The sequence below is a fragment of the Octopus bimaculoides genome, chromosome 4 (assembly GCF_046866305.1).
Source record: "Octopus bimaculoides isolate indiv1 chromosome 4, ASM4686630v1, whole genome shotgun sequence".
Classification (NCBI taxonomy): domain Eukaryota; kingdom Metazoa; phylum Mollusca; class Cephalopoda; order Octopoda; family Octopodidae; genus Octopus; species Octopus bimaculoides.
Window position 1 is genome coordinate 94,956,349 of NC_142931.1, and position 16,423 is coordinate 94,972,771.

The 16,423-nt window shown below is 35.4% G+C and overlaps 1 protein-coding gene across 4 annotated transcripts in view; it reads right to left on the minus strand.

Annotated features, from left to right (window-relative positions):
• Positions 1-4,761: 4,761 nt before the first annotated feature.
• Positions 4,762-16,423, minus strand: part of LOC106872494 (SLIT-ROBO Rho GTPase-activating protein 1-like) — a 654,858-nt gene continuing 643,196 nt past the window's right edge. For all 4 annotated transcript variants that reach the window (XM_089351041.1, XM_089351043.1, XM_089351040.1 and 1 more), the window contains one exon: positions 4,762-8,588. In XM_089351041.1, coding sequence (XP_089207167.1) covers positions 7,556-8,588 — 1,033 coding nt within the window. In that variant the 3' untranslated portion in view covers positions 4,762-7,555. The remainder of the gene's footprint in view (positions 8,589-16,423) is intronic.

The following is a 16,423-nucleotide window of genomic DNA, read 5'->3' on the forward strand; positions in this document are numbered from 1 at the left end:
CCCTTGATACACACAAGACAGAAAACATGTCAAAAAGATGGGTCAATTCCTCTCTAATAATTTGTAAATTCTTAAATATATGTATTTTACTATTTAAACCGTGTTTAACATTTTCTTATTATTATCAGAGAATGTATAGTTGTATTTTAATATTTTTGTGACAAACAGTCCTTAACACTACAAAGCTTATGCAAAGCTTTATATTTTAAACATATTCTTCTTATTATTATTAAAGAATGTATATATGTATTTTTATATATGTATTTTACTACTTAAACTGTTTTTAACATTTTCTTATTATTATAAGAGAATGTATATATGTATTTTAATACTTTTGTGACAACTAGTACTTAACACTACAAAGCTTATATAAAGCTTTATATTTTACTTTTGACAATCTTTTTCTAAAAAAGTGAAACCGGTAAAGTGAATAAACATCTTTAAAATTGCATTTTCAAACCTTCTTTCATATATATATATATATATATATATATATATATATAAACTGAATATAATGGAAGAAGGGGAGATCCACACCGAGTTCTACAGGAAAGCAGCCAGTAGAGATATGTTTGTCCAATACAATTCAGCACTTCCACTCGGTGCCAAAATAGGATACGCCCGAAATGAACTTGCACGCATCCAAGGCAAATGCAGCAGAACGGAGGACAAGGTGACCCACACTACACGCTTCCTAGATATATTGAAAACCAACAGGTATCCTAGATCCATTGTAAATCAGCTTAAGCATCCAAGACGACCAACATGCCGAACACATAGAAAACCCAGCAACACATGCTTCCTTAAAATACCCATTTTAGCGAGAGGATAACTACAGCCATCCGAAGAGAAGGGCTAGACATACAACTAGCCCACTCTGGCCCCTCTCTGAGAGGACACCTCGCAAAGAAACCAATAAGGGACAACAATCAATGCACATTAACAAATTGTCCCATCCGTGACACAGATTTATGCCAACGGGTAAATGTTGTGTATAGAATACAATGTAACAAATGCAACAAGTTCTATGTGGGTAGCACAACAAGACCGTTACACGTCCGCATCAAAGAACATCTGAACACGAGAGCCTCTTCCTTCAGAAAACATCTAGACAGATGCCGGAACACTGACAAAAGCATAACAGTCACAATTGAAGCCAATGAAAGAAATTTGGGTAATTTAAGAATTAAGGAAGCTTTACTCATACACAGAAAAGGACCCCAAATTAACAACAGGATGGAAGTTGGTAATCAATATATTATTTAGCTACATCTGGATGTGTGTAGGTTCATTCTTAATAACATGCTCATGTATTGTTTTAATATATATATATATATATATATATATATATATATATATATATATATATGTGTGTGTGTGTGTGTGTGTATTTGAAGAAAAGCAACAAAAATTCAATAGGTTATAGCAGTACGTACATTTCGTACAAACTTCATTTATTTATGCAGTGAGAACACCACATAAGATGTGCAATGAAAATGTACTCCTCAGCTGCATAATGGAATTTCATTTTAGAAAGTCATTTTGTAGATGTGTGCAAAAAATTAATTTAAAGGGCCATAAGAAAAACTTTCAGGAAAACCCTACTGTTAGACTTATTTGCCGAACTAAATCTGATATTGGAAGACTAAGTAAGCTTATTCTCAATAACATTATACCTTTTATTATTCCTAACCTTACTCTAAAATTATGGATTAATATGGATGAATCACTTAATTGGTTTAGGCCTATTGACAATAATAATTTTTCCTTCATCCAATTTGATATCTATAATTATTATTCTAGCATTTCCCCTATACTCCTTAACAAAGCTCTCATCTTTGCCAAAAATAGATCCCTAATTACTAGAGAAAAAATTGATATAATTCTTTTAGCTAGAAGAACCATCATTGAATTTGAAGATAGACTCTGGACCAGATCAGACACCCCTGATAACTTTGATATCCCAATGGGATCGAGTGATTCAGCTGAAATCACAGATCTGGTTGGGGCATATCTTTTATATTGCCTAAATAAGGAAATTCCTGAACTTCAAGGGGGTCTTTACAGGGATGATGCATTATTTATCATTCCCACCAACAATAAGAACCATAGAGAGAATGAGAAAAAATATTAGGAAATTCTTTAAAAGCTTTAACCTTAGCATTACTTTCAAATTTGGTACTAAGATCGTTAACTTTCTTGATACCACTCTTAATATTAGCTCTAAATTACACTATCCCTATAGAAAGGAAAATTAAGTCACTAAGTATGTTAGTAGATCATCTAATCACTCCCCAAATATTTTAAAATCTATTGTAAAAAACATTTCCGAAAGAATAACTAAACTGTCCTCAAACTATGACATCTTTAACTCCGATTCTCATTACTACAATGAAACTTTATCTAGAGCAGGCTATGACCAAGAAATCTCTTTCCTTAATCCTAGTAAATCTATTAAATGTGATAGTAGCAATAATGAAAATGATACCAATAATGATAATCTAATTATCTTAAATAATGATACCAATAATAATAATTTAATTATCTTAAATAATGGTAAGAAAAGACCTTCTAATAATAGTCTATCCTGCTTAAGCAATAAGATTAAAAATGAAATACAACCTGATAAATGTGTACATAATCATATTAACACTAATAAAATACCTAGGTTAAGAAATTATAATAATGGCCATAAGAGTAGGAAAATTACTTTACATAACAAGATAGATCCCAATAAGAAAACTACAAATGATAGTAGAAGCAATAATATAACCCCAAATACTTATGATAACCACAAACCCCTTTCATATCACAAATTTAAAAGAAAAAATTCTATATGGTTTAACATCCCTTACAACTATGCAGTACCTACGAACATCTATAAGAAATTTATGGATATCTTACAAAAAAATTTCGACCCTAACCATAGATATTATAAAATCCTTTCTCAACACACAATCCGTATCTCATACTCTACTCTGCCCAATATAGGATCTATCATCAATAAGTTGAATAAAAAGAACCTTGAATTAGCTAGGACCCTTGAAAATAAAAATTGTCTTATTATTGATAGCAATACAAATAACTACCAAACAATTAATAACACCAATGCAACCAATAATCATGTACATGTTAACGAACATAATACTACTTCAACTGTCAACATAGTTGATGAGATAAATCTTCCTAGCTCAAACAATATCAATTGCATATCCAGTAATACAACCAACAACATTGATATAACCAGTATAATGTCTACTAGAAGCAGCTGTAAGCCAAATTTGCCATAACAAAGGAATTACATGTAATAACCATTATTTTAACTTGTCTAAATACCTATACACTTTTACTTGTTTCAGCCTTTAGTCGAGCAAATCGATCCCAGGACTTATTCTTTGTAAGCCTAGTACTTATTCTATCAGACTCTTTTGCTGAACCGCTAGGTTACGGGGACGTAGACACAGACACACACATATATATGATGGGCTTCTTTCAGTTTCCGTCTACCAAATCCACCCACAAGGCTTTGGTCGGCCCGAGGCTATAGTAGAAGACACTTGTCCAAGGTGCCATGCAATGGGACTGAACCTGAACCCATGCGGTTCGTAAGCAAGCTACTTACCACACAGCCACTCCTACACCTATATATGTATATATATATATCATATACATATATATATATATATATCATATACATACATATATATACATGAAATTTACAGAAAAACAAAAGACAAAGACAGGTGTATAAACAAGCAGGTGTATTAAGTTTGACGCTTGGAAAGGTGAGAAAGTCTTTTACGTTTTGAGCCTACAGTCTTCAACAAAAAAAAGAACACGAGGAAATAAACAGAGAGAGAATGAAAAAAAAAACTTACATATGCACACACATATATATGTATCGGTTTGAGGAGTAATTCATGAGCGTATTTTTCAAATTTAAAAATGCATGCAGAAATAAAACGCATTGATTTTGCTGTGTATTTTCAGATTATTAAAATGGAATGTGAAATGGACAAAACTGAGCATTTTCAACACAATTTGTTTTGCATTTAATTGAGGTGTTAAGCTCACCAAAGCTGCTCGTGAAATTTGTGCTGTGTATGAAGGAGCAATGCCTGAAAGTACCGCCTGCCGTTGGTTTTCGCACTTTAAAAATGGGAATTTTTACCTCAAGGACGGATCACACACCAGTCAACCAACTGACTTTGATGAACCTTGCCCATTAAGTGAAGGTGGTTCAGCACAGTTTTTTTTTTTATCACAATCCATCTGCTCCGCCAATTCTCTGGTTGTTTGACATGAATTTTCGTGAACAAGTTGATTCAATCACCCTTTATTGAACTCAATTGGTTGTGATCCATCCTTGTCAAAATTCCCATTTTTGAAGCGTGAAAACCAACGGCAGGCGGAACGTTCAGGCATTACTCCTTCTCCATACACAGCACAAATCTCACAAGCAACTTCACCTCAATCAAATGCAAAAAGCAAATGGTGCTGAAAATGGTCAGTTTTGTCCACTTGACATTCCATATTCATGATCTGAAAATACACAAAAATCAAAACACTATCTTGTAGGGCAAAAAATTCTCTTTCAAATAACATAAAACATTTTGCCAATGCATTTTATTTCTGCGTGCATTTTTAGATCTAATAAAAACACTCGTGAATTATTCCTCAACCCAATATATATATATATATATATCATATTCATACATATATATACATATATCTCATATATAAAATGTGAGAGAAAGAAAATGGATTTGGGAAAATTCTTTATTATTTGCTACAATCATTACTAGCCATTGAGCACTGGTGCACTATCAATTTTGAAAAACTTTTTTCACTTTGATATTTTTAATGTTTGTTTCTCACTCTCCACTTTCTTTAGTGTGCTTTCTTACCTTTCCGTTCATTTCTGCAACTGTTTTAATGTTTTATATCTCCTCATATCTTTGTAGCATTAGATCAATGGTATGAGAAATGTACATTGCTGCAAGTTAACTGGAAATATTACATTATATGTATTCAACCATATAAATATGTCACACAAATTACTTCAAAATCGATCCCCCAATTATTTGCTTGAAACATTTTCTTTGGCACATCATTCTTTGTATATATAAGGAGAAAGAACATTTGTGATTGATTGACCTGAAAATAATTATGGATAGTTATTTTATTGATACCTGTAGAAGTAGAAAAGGTAAACCCCGAACTGCATTTAAACTCAGAAATATTAGGTTGGAAAGTAAGTCCTGTTGTATTTTTGACATGATTACTCTGAGGTACTTTTTCAATATTTACAGTCAAACAAGTATTAGTTTTTACATTCTAATGTCTTTTCTCTCTGTGCAAATTACTTTATATGATAGAGGCTAAATTTGTATCGACTTTATCCTTTCGAAATGATTTTATGTTAGACCTATATCAGACACTACATGCTGTATGAATTCAAAAGAACTTGTCAGCAATAAAAGCAGTAAGAAATATTTAGTTGTCTTTGGAAATGAAGGTTTACGTGTATAGATGTCTGGACATGCCACAATGATTTTCCAGCTTCACTTGGGAAATTTTTCTTTCACAGATTTCCCTCAATCTGAATGACTAAATTCTGTCAACCTCAAGCTTCTGAAAACTATAGTTGAGGAAAATCTAAAGGAAACTATGCAAGATTTAGCAAAACAACTGAATTCAAGTTACACTTTGATCATAAAACACTTTCATGAACTAGATGTGTCTAAACTTGGTTAGTAGTTCCCTCATCATCTGGCTACATCTCAGCTTAATCAATGAGTTGCCCTCTGTTGTTCAATGAAGAGTAGACTTGTTATTGAACTTTTCTTGGGTAGAAACATTACTGGTGATGAAAACTGGATTCTCTATAATCATATCCAATGAAAACAACAAATGAAAAAGGAGAATACATCCTGAAACCAGAACTACACTTGAAAAAAGTTATGCTCTGTGTTTGAAGGGTGTCATCTATCATAAGCATTAAACCAAAATAAAACAGTTGATGTGGAGAAGTATTATTAATCAGAAGCATTGCACATTAGTTAATTGCAAAGAGGTATTGCTCTTACACAGTAATTTAAGACCACATATTGCCCAAGTCACACAGGAAAAGATTATGGCACTGAATATGGAATTTTTGCTTCATTGTTCTTACTCTTCTGACTGTCATCTTTTCAGATCATTGCAACAGTATTTAGGGGGAATAACTGTTTATTAATTGTAAAAAGATTAACAATTGATATTGAGTGTTTCTTTACTTCAAAACCTGAAGAATTTTACACCCAAACAGTTTGCCAAACAGATGGAATTATGTTATCAATAAAGAGGGGCAATATCGTCTTTGTTAAATATATCAATTAAGACTAAAAAAAGCACTTTTTCCTTTATCATTTTGAGATGTGACAGGACTTTCTTTCCAACCTAATAGTGAGAGACATTGCACTGTGTACTGAAAATCAGTAAAAATCTACATGGCTCTCTTGGGTGCATTAAATAACAATCGCTAAAATAATATAGCATCTCTACTCTGAACTATTAAAGTACAGAATATATAGAAAATAAAATATATATTCTTTTAGCTTCCATAACAAGCAAGATTTATATAATGTATACAATTTATATATTCCTTTTTAATAAAGCTAAAAATATTATTGGTATTAAAGAGAAGTAAAATATTTTGCACATCTTGTTTGGTTTTTCAAACATTTTCTGATTATTTTACTCCTTTTTCATTTTTTCTTGCACACAGTTAAATGTAAGCTCTACACAGCAACATTCTGTTTCTACATTTTATTGAGTAGTCAATACCTTGTATAGTAAATTAATAACTAATACAACATTTTTACATGAGAGGGGAACTTTTTTTAGTTTTGTATCTGCACTTGTGCATTGTCATTTGAAGAATTACTTAGGCTATAATCAAAAGTAATGAATCAATCATCAGTATATACAAACTCCTAATTGATTTTAATGTTGTTTTGTTTTTACAAAGGTAAAAAAAATTCAAACTTAGAAATAACTTTTGTTTAATTAATATATCAGTCTGTACCAGGAAAATTTATATTTGGCAATGATTTTGAGAGTAAATATGAATGAGTATATAGGTAATTATGTATCCCCTCCTCAACAAAATGAGTTTATTGTAGCATTTACACAATTCAAAGTGACCTATGAAAAGAAGAATCCAAAACAGGGTTAAGTTATAAAAAACAAAAATGTTAAGATAGAGAGGAGAGTTGGAAAGGTGGGAAGAAGTGAAAAGTGTAAGTAAGCTAGATCCTCTGCTCAGCAATGGATGTCAAAAATGGCAATACCCAGAATGCTTACACTACTAATTTCTACAGTCTTTTTCCAAATGAATCCACTTCACCCTCCTTTCTATCAACTGACAATTCAAAGCTGCTGGTAAGAAATTTTGTTTCATTCATTACTAGAGTTTACTTTTTTAATTCCATTTCATTCTCAAAGTATCAATATTTTTCATAAAATTTTCATATTTTCCTTCTTAGAAACCTCTTAGGATGTGTTCATTTTTTTATTGCTTGGTTGATGATGCAGCAGTAGTTGCTGCTGGTGGAGGAGTTGCAGTTGTTGCTATTTCAGTAATTTCATCAGGTGGGTTAAATTTGCGCTGGGGATCCGGAGATTTTGTAGGTTTGCGCATAACGGGGGGTTTAGCTTTCATTGCAACTTTAGGCTTCTCTGGTATTGGAGGTGGGGTTGTGGAACACATCCCTTCATTAGGAACTTCTGCAAGTCCTGCAGGAGGCATGGGGCTTGGACAAATACGGCCACCAGGCACTTGTGTGCTAAAGCTTCTCTTTATAACTGATGACTGCACAAGTCCACCTGGTGGCTGTGTGTCCTCAGGGGCACTATGCCGATTAAGTGCTATTGGTGTGCGCAATAAAGGATGCCCTTTTTTTAATGTACTTTGATTGGACTTAGCAAAAGCATCAGCACCACTAATGACAGTGGGGCTACCAGGCTCACTGTTCTCCTGTGAGGGTGGGGAGTCTGACCCTTCAGGTAGGTCTAAAACTAAATCAGGTGTATGTTTAGGAGTGGGTTTACTCTTCATGGCTGGCAAGCTCATTCTTTTATCAGTTTTCTGTTGTACTTCTAATGACTTGATACCAGACATCATCTTGGCAAGAGCATCCTCAATAGCTGCCACTTCTTCACTGCTGACAGAACTGGATATTGCAGTTGTCGTTGTTGCTGTTGAGGTGGTGCTGGTGGCAGTTACACTAGTTGGTTGGGGCGGCTCGGATTTTTCTTCTTTTACGGGGTGTTCTTTAACAACTCTTTCGCGAATCATCGGAAGGGGTGGCGCCTCTAGTTTCACGTGCATTTTCGGCGATGAAGGACACTGTGCAGACGTTTTAGGGCTGTCTGGTCTCTCTTGTTGAATAAGAATATTTGGTTGAGACATGCATTTCGCCAGCTGTTGGTTGGTGGCACTATCATCACTAAGTTGCCTCATTGGAGGCTTCAGAGGCAAAGAATATGTAGAGCTGTGTTTATCTTCATCACCACTGCTACTGTGGTTTCTTTTATCCTCACGCCTGTAAAGAAAAATAATAGTGCATTAAATTTCTTTTAAATTCTATATTGAAAAAAAAAACAAAAAAACATACAAAAAAGTAGATATTGACAAATTGCCAGTTGGTTAAAATGGTTTATATCACTACCAGACTATAAAATGCTTGCATTATATAAAATGTCTTTAGAAAAACTTCAATTTACTAAATTAAAGGAAATCTTCAATACTTTGGACAGTATTTCTCAAATTTTAAGAGAAATTACAATATAACAACAGAATTGTTAGAGTGATATAATTAATATCACTCTAACAATTATTGATTAGTCTCAGATTGAGCAGACCTAATAGCATTCCAACTGTAAATATTCCATCCTTTTCTTCTATGCAGGGAACTCAGGACCAAACTATCCAATGTGTAATTTTCTAAGATGCAGGGTACAATTTGAAGGAGATTTGACTGTTATTTCTAGCAGGTCAATTGTTCATCCCTCATTAGTTCACCATTACAGTTACTACACTATTTACATTTAACAGATATTTGTCCGCATCTTGTTTGTTGTTAACACAATATTTCAGCTGATATACCCTCCAGCTTTCATTAGGTGTCTTGGGGAAATTTCAAAACTGGGTTCTCATTCCTAAGGTATTTTTCAATGCTATTATTATTATTATTCATCCACTCCAATTATGAAGAAGAGAGAGGATGAAACCTAGAAACTGTCCACAGTCTGTCTACCCTATGTAAAAGGCCTCTCCGAAAAGATACAAAAGATATGCAGCCCATATGACATCAGGACACTTCACAAATATCTCCTTTGAGTAAAATAACCAACAGAAGAGAATATGACCAAAAACTGCATGTACTCCATCCCATACAGCTGTGGTAGGTTATACAAATGCAAAACATACTGACCCCTCAAAATGAGGGCAGAGGAACATCACAAAGCTGTGACACGAGGAGATATTGATAAATCCGGTATGGAAAAGTAGAGAACCCCTGTGGGATGAAGTTAAAATAATAGACAGAGAACACCACTGGAAAATACAAAAACTAAAAGAAGCAGCACATATGCTAGGACACAACAACTCCTAAACAGACCGAGTGCAGATATGAATAGCATATGGGAACTGGTATTAAGGAAGGATAGGGAAATATTAGATTTATAAAACCTTAAATTCACTCCATAATTGCCCATGGGCATATGGCGTAGTGGTTAAAAGTGTGGGCTAATAACCCCAAGATTCCGAGTTCGATGACCTGAATAATAATAATAATAATAATATTTTAAAAAAGACTTACGTAACTCTTCACAAAGGTAAACAGTCAAGACGAAGATCGTGATTCGATTGTAAGATATTTTATTAGTTGAACGATATTTCAACAGTACGTCTGTCTTTGTCAAGTTCAAAATAAGAAGTGATAAAAATTCAAAATTACAGAAATTTAAATGTAAAGTGTGAACAAGAGCAACCAGCGTCCATACGTTGATGGAATGACATCATCAGTTTTAAGTTACAATTTTCTAACAGGCGGAAAGAAAAAGAGAGAAAGAAGAATATTCAATGAAACAGTTTTGCAACTGTCATCTTATTCATTCCTCCAGGGCATGATGTTAATAACCCGCAAACATATTTCTCCTCATACATTCTGAGAAGTGAAAGTGGGGTAGATTCAGAATATTTTCTGAGAATATGCACTTTCAAATCTTCTTCAAAATTGCAGCTGCTTGAAACGAAATGCTCAGCAAGATCTGTCAAACTACTGTTATTGTGCTTGACGTCGAATCTGTGCCCATTAAACCTTTTGTTTAATTGTTCTGTTGTACAACCAACATAAATTAAGTTGTGTTTCGTGCATTCTACAGCATACAACAAATGGGAATCTTTACATGTTCCACCTTCTGTATAAATCATAATATTTCTGTTATGATTTCTCATGGAATACACTTCACTCATGTGGCTATTCTTTAAGGTACAGCGTGCAAATACTCCAATGTTCATTTTCTTGGAGTCAGATATAAAGGTCAATAATTCTCTTATATTGTTATTCCATCTAAAGGCTACAATGGGCGGCTGAGGAAATATCTGTTTGAAACAGGGATATTTTTTCGCCACATGCTGGTAACTTTCATGCAACACTTTTGAAATGCCAGCGAAATGTCGGTGCCAGCTAATCACTAAAGGAATTCTATCATCTATTGTATTGTGTTTGCTAAAATTACGCATGTAGGTTTGACTATTTTTGCTATTTCCTTTAATCACGATTCACTCTAACCTCATTTGACATAATGACATACAAAAGCATTTGCATGTTTCCAGTAATCCCCTGTGTCAGTACAAATCTGATTTATCCTCAAAAATTGGTATTTGGGATTTGACCAAATAAGATGATGTGGTTGATCGGAGCAGTGGTGAAGATAAATGTGGGATGATGTGGGCTTGCAAAATAATTCTGTCACTATTCTGCCTCCAGAAAACTTGACTTTTGTGTCCAAAAATTCAACACTAGTTTTTGAAGAACTAGATGTAAATTTTATGTTGGACTTAAAGCCATAGTTTCTAGCATAAGTCACAGAAATGTAAGAAGTCCATTAAACTATCTGTGATCCTTCCCAGACAAAAAATACGTCGTCAATGAACCGTAACTGGAGTATTGGTTCATGATCATGAAGGGATTTGAATGTCTTCAGTAACTGTGTCTCAAATTTTGTCATAAAGACATTAGCGAAATTAACTGCCATGGGGTACCCATGGCGCAACCCTTCGTCTGGTGGTAAAATCTTTGCCTAAACTTCATTGTGTTACTTTCTAACACAAACCTCAATAATCTACAGAGTAAATTTGATGGAATACTTTTGTTTGACTGCTTTCCAAAGGCATCCACGCATGCTTCTACCCCTTCATTGTGGTCAATATTGGGATATAAGGAAGAAACATCCATGGTTACCAAAAAACAGTTCTCAATACAACCTCGGCACTTAAAAAAGTTGTTGATTTTAGATACAAAATCAAAGGTATCCCGAATATAGGGACTTGATCATTTTGTGACAGGAAGTAGGAAGCCATCCAGCCATTCTGAAATTTTGGCCATACAGCATTCATATTCGCTGCAAATTGGGTGCATTGGAGGAAATCTTTCGAACTTTTTGTGTATTTTAGGGAGACCATAAAATACAGGTGTTCTTTCTGACCTGAAAATCTTAGATTCAGCCTTATTAACGAAATTGTTTTTCTCCATTTGCAGAATTATTTTGTCAAGTTCCTCTCTGTAATTGGGGTTTGAATCGACAGGTAATTTTTCATATGAAGTTTTGTCATTTAAAACTTCTTCACAAGCCAAAATATACTCACTTTTGTCCATAATTACGATAGCGCCTGCCTTATCCGCCATCTGAATAACAATACAATTGTTTTTAGCTAGAGTGCGTAACGTTGGAAATTTGTGAGATTATTCCAGGACTTCTTTCCACTTGTTTTAAGGCTTTCTCTAATGCCTGCCTGACAAGATTCAAGAAATTCTAGTAGTGCTTGTGAATGTCCATGCCGAACTTTATCTGGATACCAATTGGGATTCTTTTCAATCCAATTATGCCAAATTCGATCATCATCATTTTTAGTAAACATAGGGTTTTCTGACTCCTCGTTACCAGCTTTTTCAAAAAAATATTCCGTCAGCTTGTGGCGGCGGACAAACTGAAATAGCCTTTGAGCTAGTTTATTCTTGTCAAAATTCTTAGTGCTTGGGCAAAAACTCAGTCCAAGCTCTAAGACTGAGACATCGTCGGGCGAAAGTCTTACTTTAGATAAATTTATAACCAACTTATTCTCTAGTGTGATGGTTTTTCTTGGGCAAGTGGTTTTCAGAGTCTTTTTCTCATTAGATTCCTGACTACTTTTTGGACTTTGCTCGAAATCTTCACTTAAAACGTGGAACCTATTGGGTGATAAAATTTGTTCTGAATGTTCAAGTGAGAAGTTATAATTTTTAGTCGTTTTTCTAGGGGTAATCCATTTCTGGGTAGGTGATAGAAAGTGACTTCTGTGGTTTTTGTAGACATTTGAAAAACCTTTACTTTCGGGAAAGGAACAAATTTATTGCTTTCGAGGCAAAATCTTAAGGGTGCTCACATTTTTGACTGATCAAATAGAAACTTCTCTGGAGCGTTTCCAATGACCAGTTCAAATGCATACGTCAGGGCAAAAAGGCCACAAGAGTGGGTTCAACACTGGGGTCTAGCGAAACTAACAGGGCTGACAAGCCAACTGTGAGAAGAAATAAAACGCAAAAGCTGTAATTTACATTACAATTTTCCTTAGACACCCGGCTGCTTTGGTGACTTCCAGAATTTTTATATGCTCCAATTCTTATTCTGTGTACCATAAAATCATTCATCCCAATCTACTTGATTTTTATATTTTAAAAAAGATTGACGTAACTCTTCACAAAGGTAAACAGTCAAGACGAAGATTGTGATTCGTTTGTAAGATATTTTATTAGTCGAACGATATTTCAACAGTACGTCTGTCTTTGCCAAGTTCAAAATAAGAAGTGATCATCATCATCATAGTTTAACGTCCGCTTTCCATGCTGGCATGGGTTGGACGATTTGACTGAGGAGTGGTGAACCAGATGGCTACACCAGGCTCCAATCTGATTTGGCAGAGTTTCTACAGCTGGATGCCCTTCTTAACACCAATCACTCTAAGAGTGTAGTGGGTGCTTTTACGTGTCACTGGCATCAAAGCCAGTCAGGCGGCACTGGCAATGGCCATACTCAAAATGGTGTATTTTACATGCCACCTGCACAGGAGCCAGTCCAGCAGCACTGGCAACGGTCTCGCTCGAATGTCTTTACATGTGCGAGGAAGGCGACGCTGGGCACAGGTGCCATCATGATTTCGCTTTTGCTTGTCTTAACAGCCGAGTTTAGTGTCCAATGAAGGAGATGACGTTGGCATGGGTGCCAGTCGTCGAATTTAGTTCGATTTCGATTTCACTTGCCTCAACAGATCTTTGCAAGCAGAGTTTAGTGTCCAGTGAAGGAAGGTACGCATAAGTGGGCTGGCTACACCCCTGGCAGAGGCCTTGGATTTAGGTCTCACTTGGCGTGCCGGGTCTTCTCAGGTACAGCATATTTCCAAAGTCTAGTCAGAAGTCATCGCCTCGCTGAGGCCCAATGTTCGAAGGTCGAGCCTCACTACCTCATCCCAGGTCTTCCTGGGCCTACCTCTTCCACAGGTTCCTTCAACTGCTAGGGTGTGGCATTTTTTCACACAGCTATCTTCATCCATTCTCGCCACATGACCATACAATCGCAATCGTCTCTCTTGCACACCACAACTGATGCTTCTTAGGTTCAAATTTTCTCCCAAGGTACTTACACTGTCTAGTATGCACACTGACATTACACATCCATCGGGGCATACTGGCTTCATTTCTTGCGAGCCTACGCATGTCCTCAGCAGTCACAGCCCATGTTTTACTGCCATGCAGCATGGCTGTTTGTACACATGCGTCATACAGTCTGCCTTTTACTCTGAGTGAGAGGCCCCTTGTCACCAGCAGAGGTAAGAGCTCTCTGAACTTTGAGAGCAACCAGCATACATACGTTGATGGAATGACATCATCAGTTTTTAAGTTACAATTTTATAACAGGCGGAAAGAAAAAGACAGAAAAAAATATCTGTTTGAAACGGGATATTTCCTCAGCCGCCCATTGTAGCCTTTAGATGGAATAAGAACATAAGTGAATTATTGACCTCTATATCTGGCTCTAAGAAAACGAACATTGGAGTATCTGCATGCTGTACCTTAAAGAACAGCCACAAGAGAGGTAAGCCCTGTTCATTGTGCAATGACATGAGTGAAGTGAATTCCATGAGAAATCATAACAGAAATGTTATGATATATACAGAAGGTGGAACATGTAAAGATTCCCATTTGGTGTACGCTGCAGAATGCACGAAACACAACTTAATTTATGTTGGTTGTATAACAGAACGATTAAACAAAAGGTTTAATGGGCACAGATTCGATGTCAGACACAATAACAGTAGTTTGACAGATCTTGCTGAGCATTTTGTTTCAAGCGGCTGCAATTTTGAAGAAGATTTGAAAGTGCATATTCTCAGAAAATATTCTGAATCTACCCCACTTTCACTTCTCAGAATGTATGAGGAGAAATATGTTTGCGGGTTATTAACATCATGCCCTGGAGGAATGAATAAGATGACAGGAGAATATCATCAAATTTATACAAAACTGTTTGAATGAATATTCTTCTTTCTCTCTTTTGCCTTCCTTTTTTTTTCTGTCGTCTTCTTTTTTCTATGTTTTTCTTTCCGCCTGTTAGAAAATTGTAACTTAAAAACTGATAATGTCATTCCATCAACATATGGACGCTGGTTGCTCTTGTTCACACTTTACATTTAAATTTCTGTAATTTTGAATTTTTATCACTTCTTATTTTGGACTTGACAAAGACAGACGTACTGTTGAAATATCGTTCAACTAATAAAATATCTTACAATCGAATCGTGCTCTTCGTCTTGACTAATAATAATAATAATAATAATAATATAAAAAAATGCCTTAGGAATGAGAACTGTTACGATCAGGCAAATTCTTATGTATAAAAGGTGTAAATTTCTGATTGCAACAACAGAAATTGCACAAACAGGGAATTAATATTCAAAGATGAAATTACGTAACAACAGGTATAATACCCACAGAATTTCATGTCCAGTCCTCAATTGTTCAAAGGTAGGTGGTGAACGGTCCGATCCGTATGCAGCCCCCTCTCTTGTTTTGCACTATCCACGCCAAGCTCTCCTGTATTTTCAACTCCCCTTTTTAACAGGAAGTAAACGAGATTACCTGCCTCGCTCGTTAACAAGAAGTAAATGAGATTACCTGTCTCGTCCCATGCTCACTTCCTGTATATATATATATATAGACATACCTACATCATTTCCATTCTGCCAAAAGGTCGTTGACAAACGTTTATCTCACCACATTCAGCAAACATTGTAAGCTCTCTCCCTTAATTATATTGTAGATATACATAACAGAACCCAGGTTCGTAATTTCCCCAAGACACCTGATAAAGGCTAGAGGGAATATCAGCCGAAATGTGTTAACAACAAACAAGATGAGGACAAATATTCATCAAATGTATATAATGTACATAATTCCTCATCTCTTAAATATAGAACTGTGTTACAGTTACTAGTACAGGTATTATTACAATACCTGGTGCAGTATTATTTTGGGAGAAAAATGTTGTACCTCCTATAAAAGCAGGTAGTAATTTTACCTTGTCCTTATTCTTAGTGCAGTTCGATTTTAACAGTTACTTTATCAAAGCTATAATGGAAGTGACAAAGAACGATATTCAACATATTTTGCTTTAGGAGTTCAATAAAGGCAACAACCCAAAGGAAAGTGTGAGGAATATTAATGCAGTATATGGGGATTGGACAATAAAGTGTAAGCCAGTGTTAACGGTGGTTCCAGAAATTCCAAGCTGGAAACTACAGCATAGAAGACGAGCTTCGTCCTGGTAGGTCTGTAGAGCTCAATGAGGATGTCCTGCAAACCCTGGTGGAACAAAATCCCATCAAACCAGTTGAAGAACTAGCAGAAAAGCTTGGATTTGGTCAGTCAACTATTTATCAACACCTGTTTGCCATCGGAAAAGTGAGCAAATTGGGTCAATGGGTTCCTCATAAACCTTTCAAGTCTAATTGTGCACAGAGAGTAAATGTGTGCTCTTCTTTGCTGTCATGTCTCACCAATGAACATTTTTGGGGGCTGAAGAGTAACTGGTGATGAGAAATGGGTTCTCTATAAAAAGA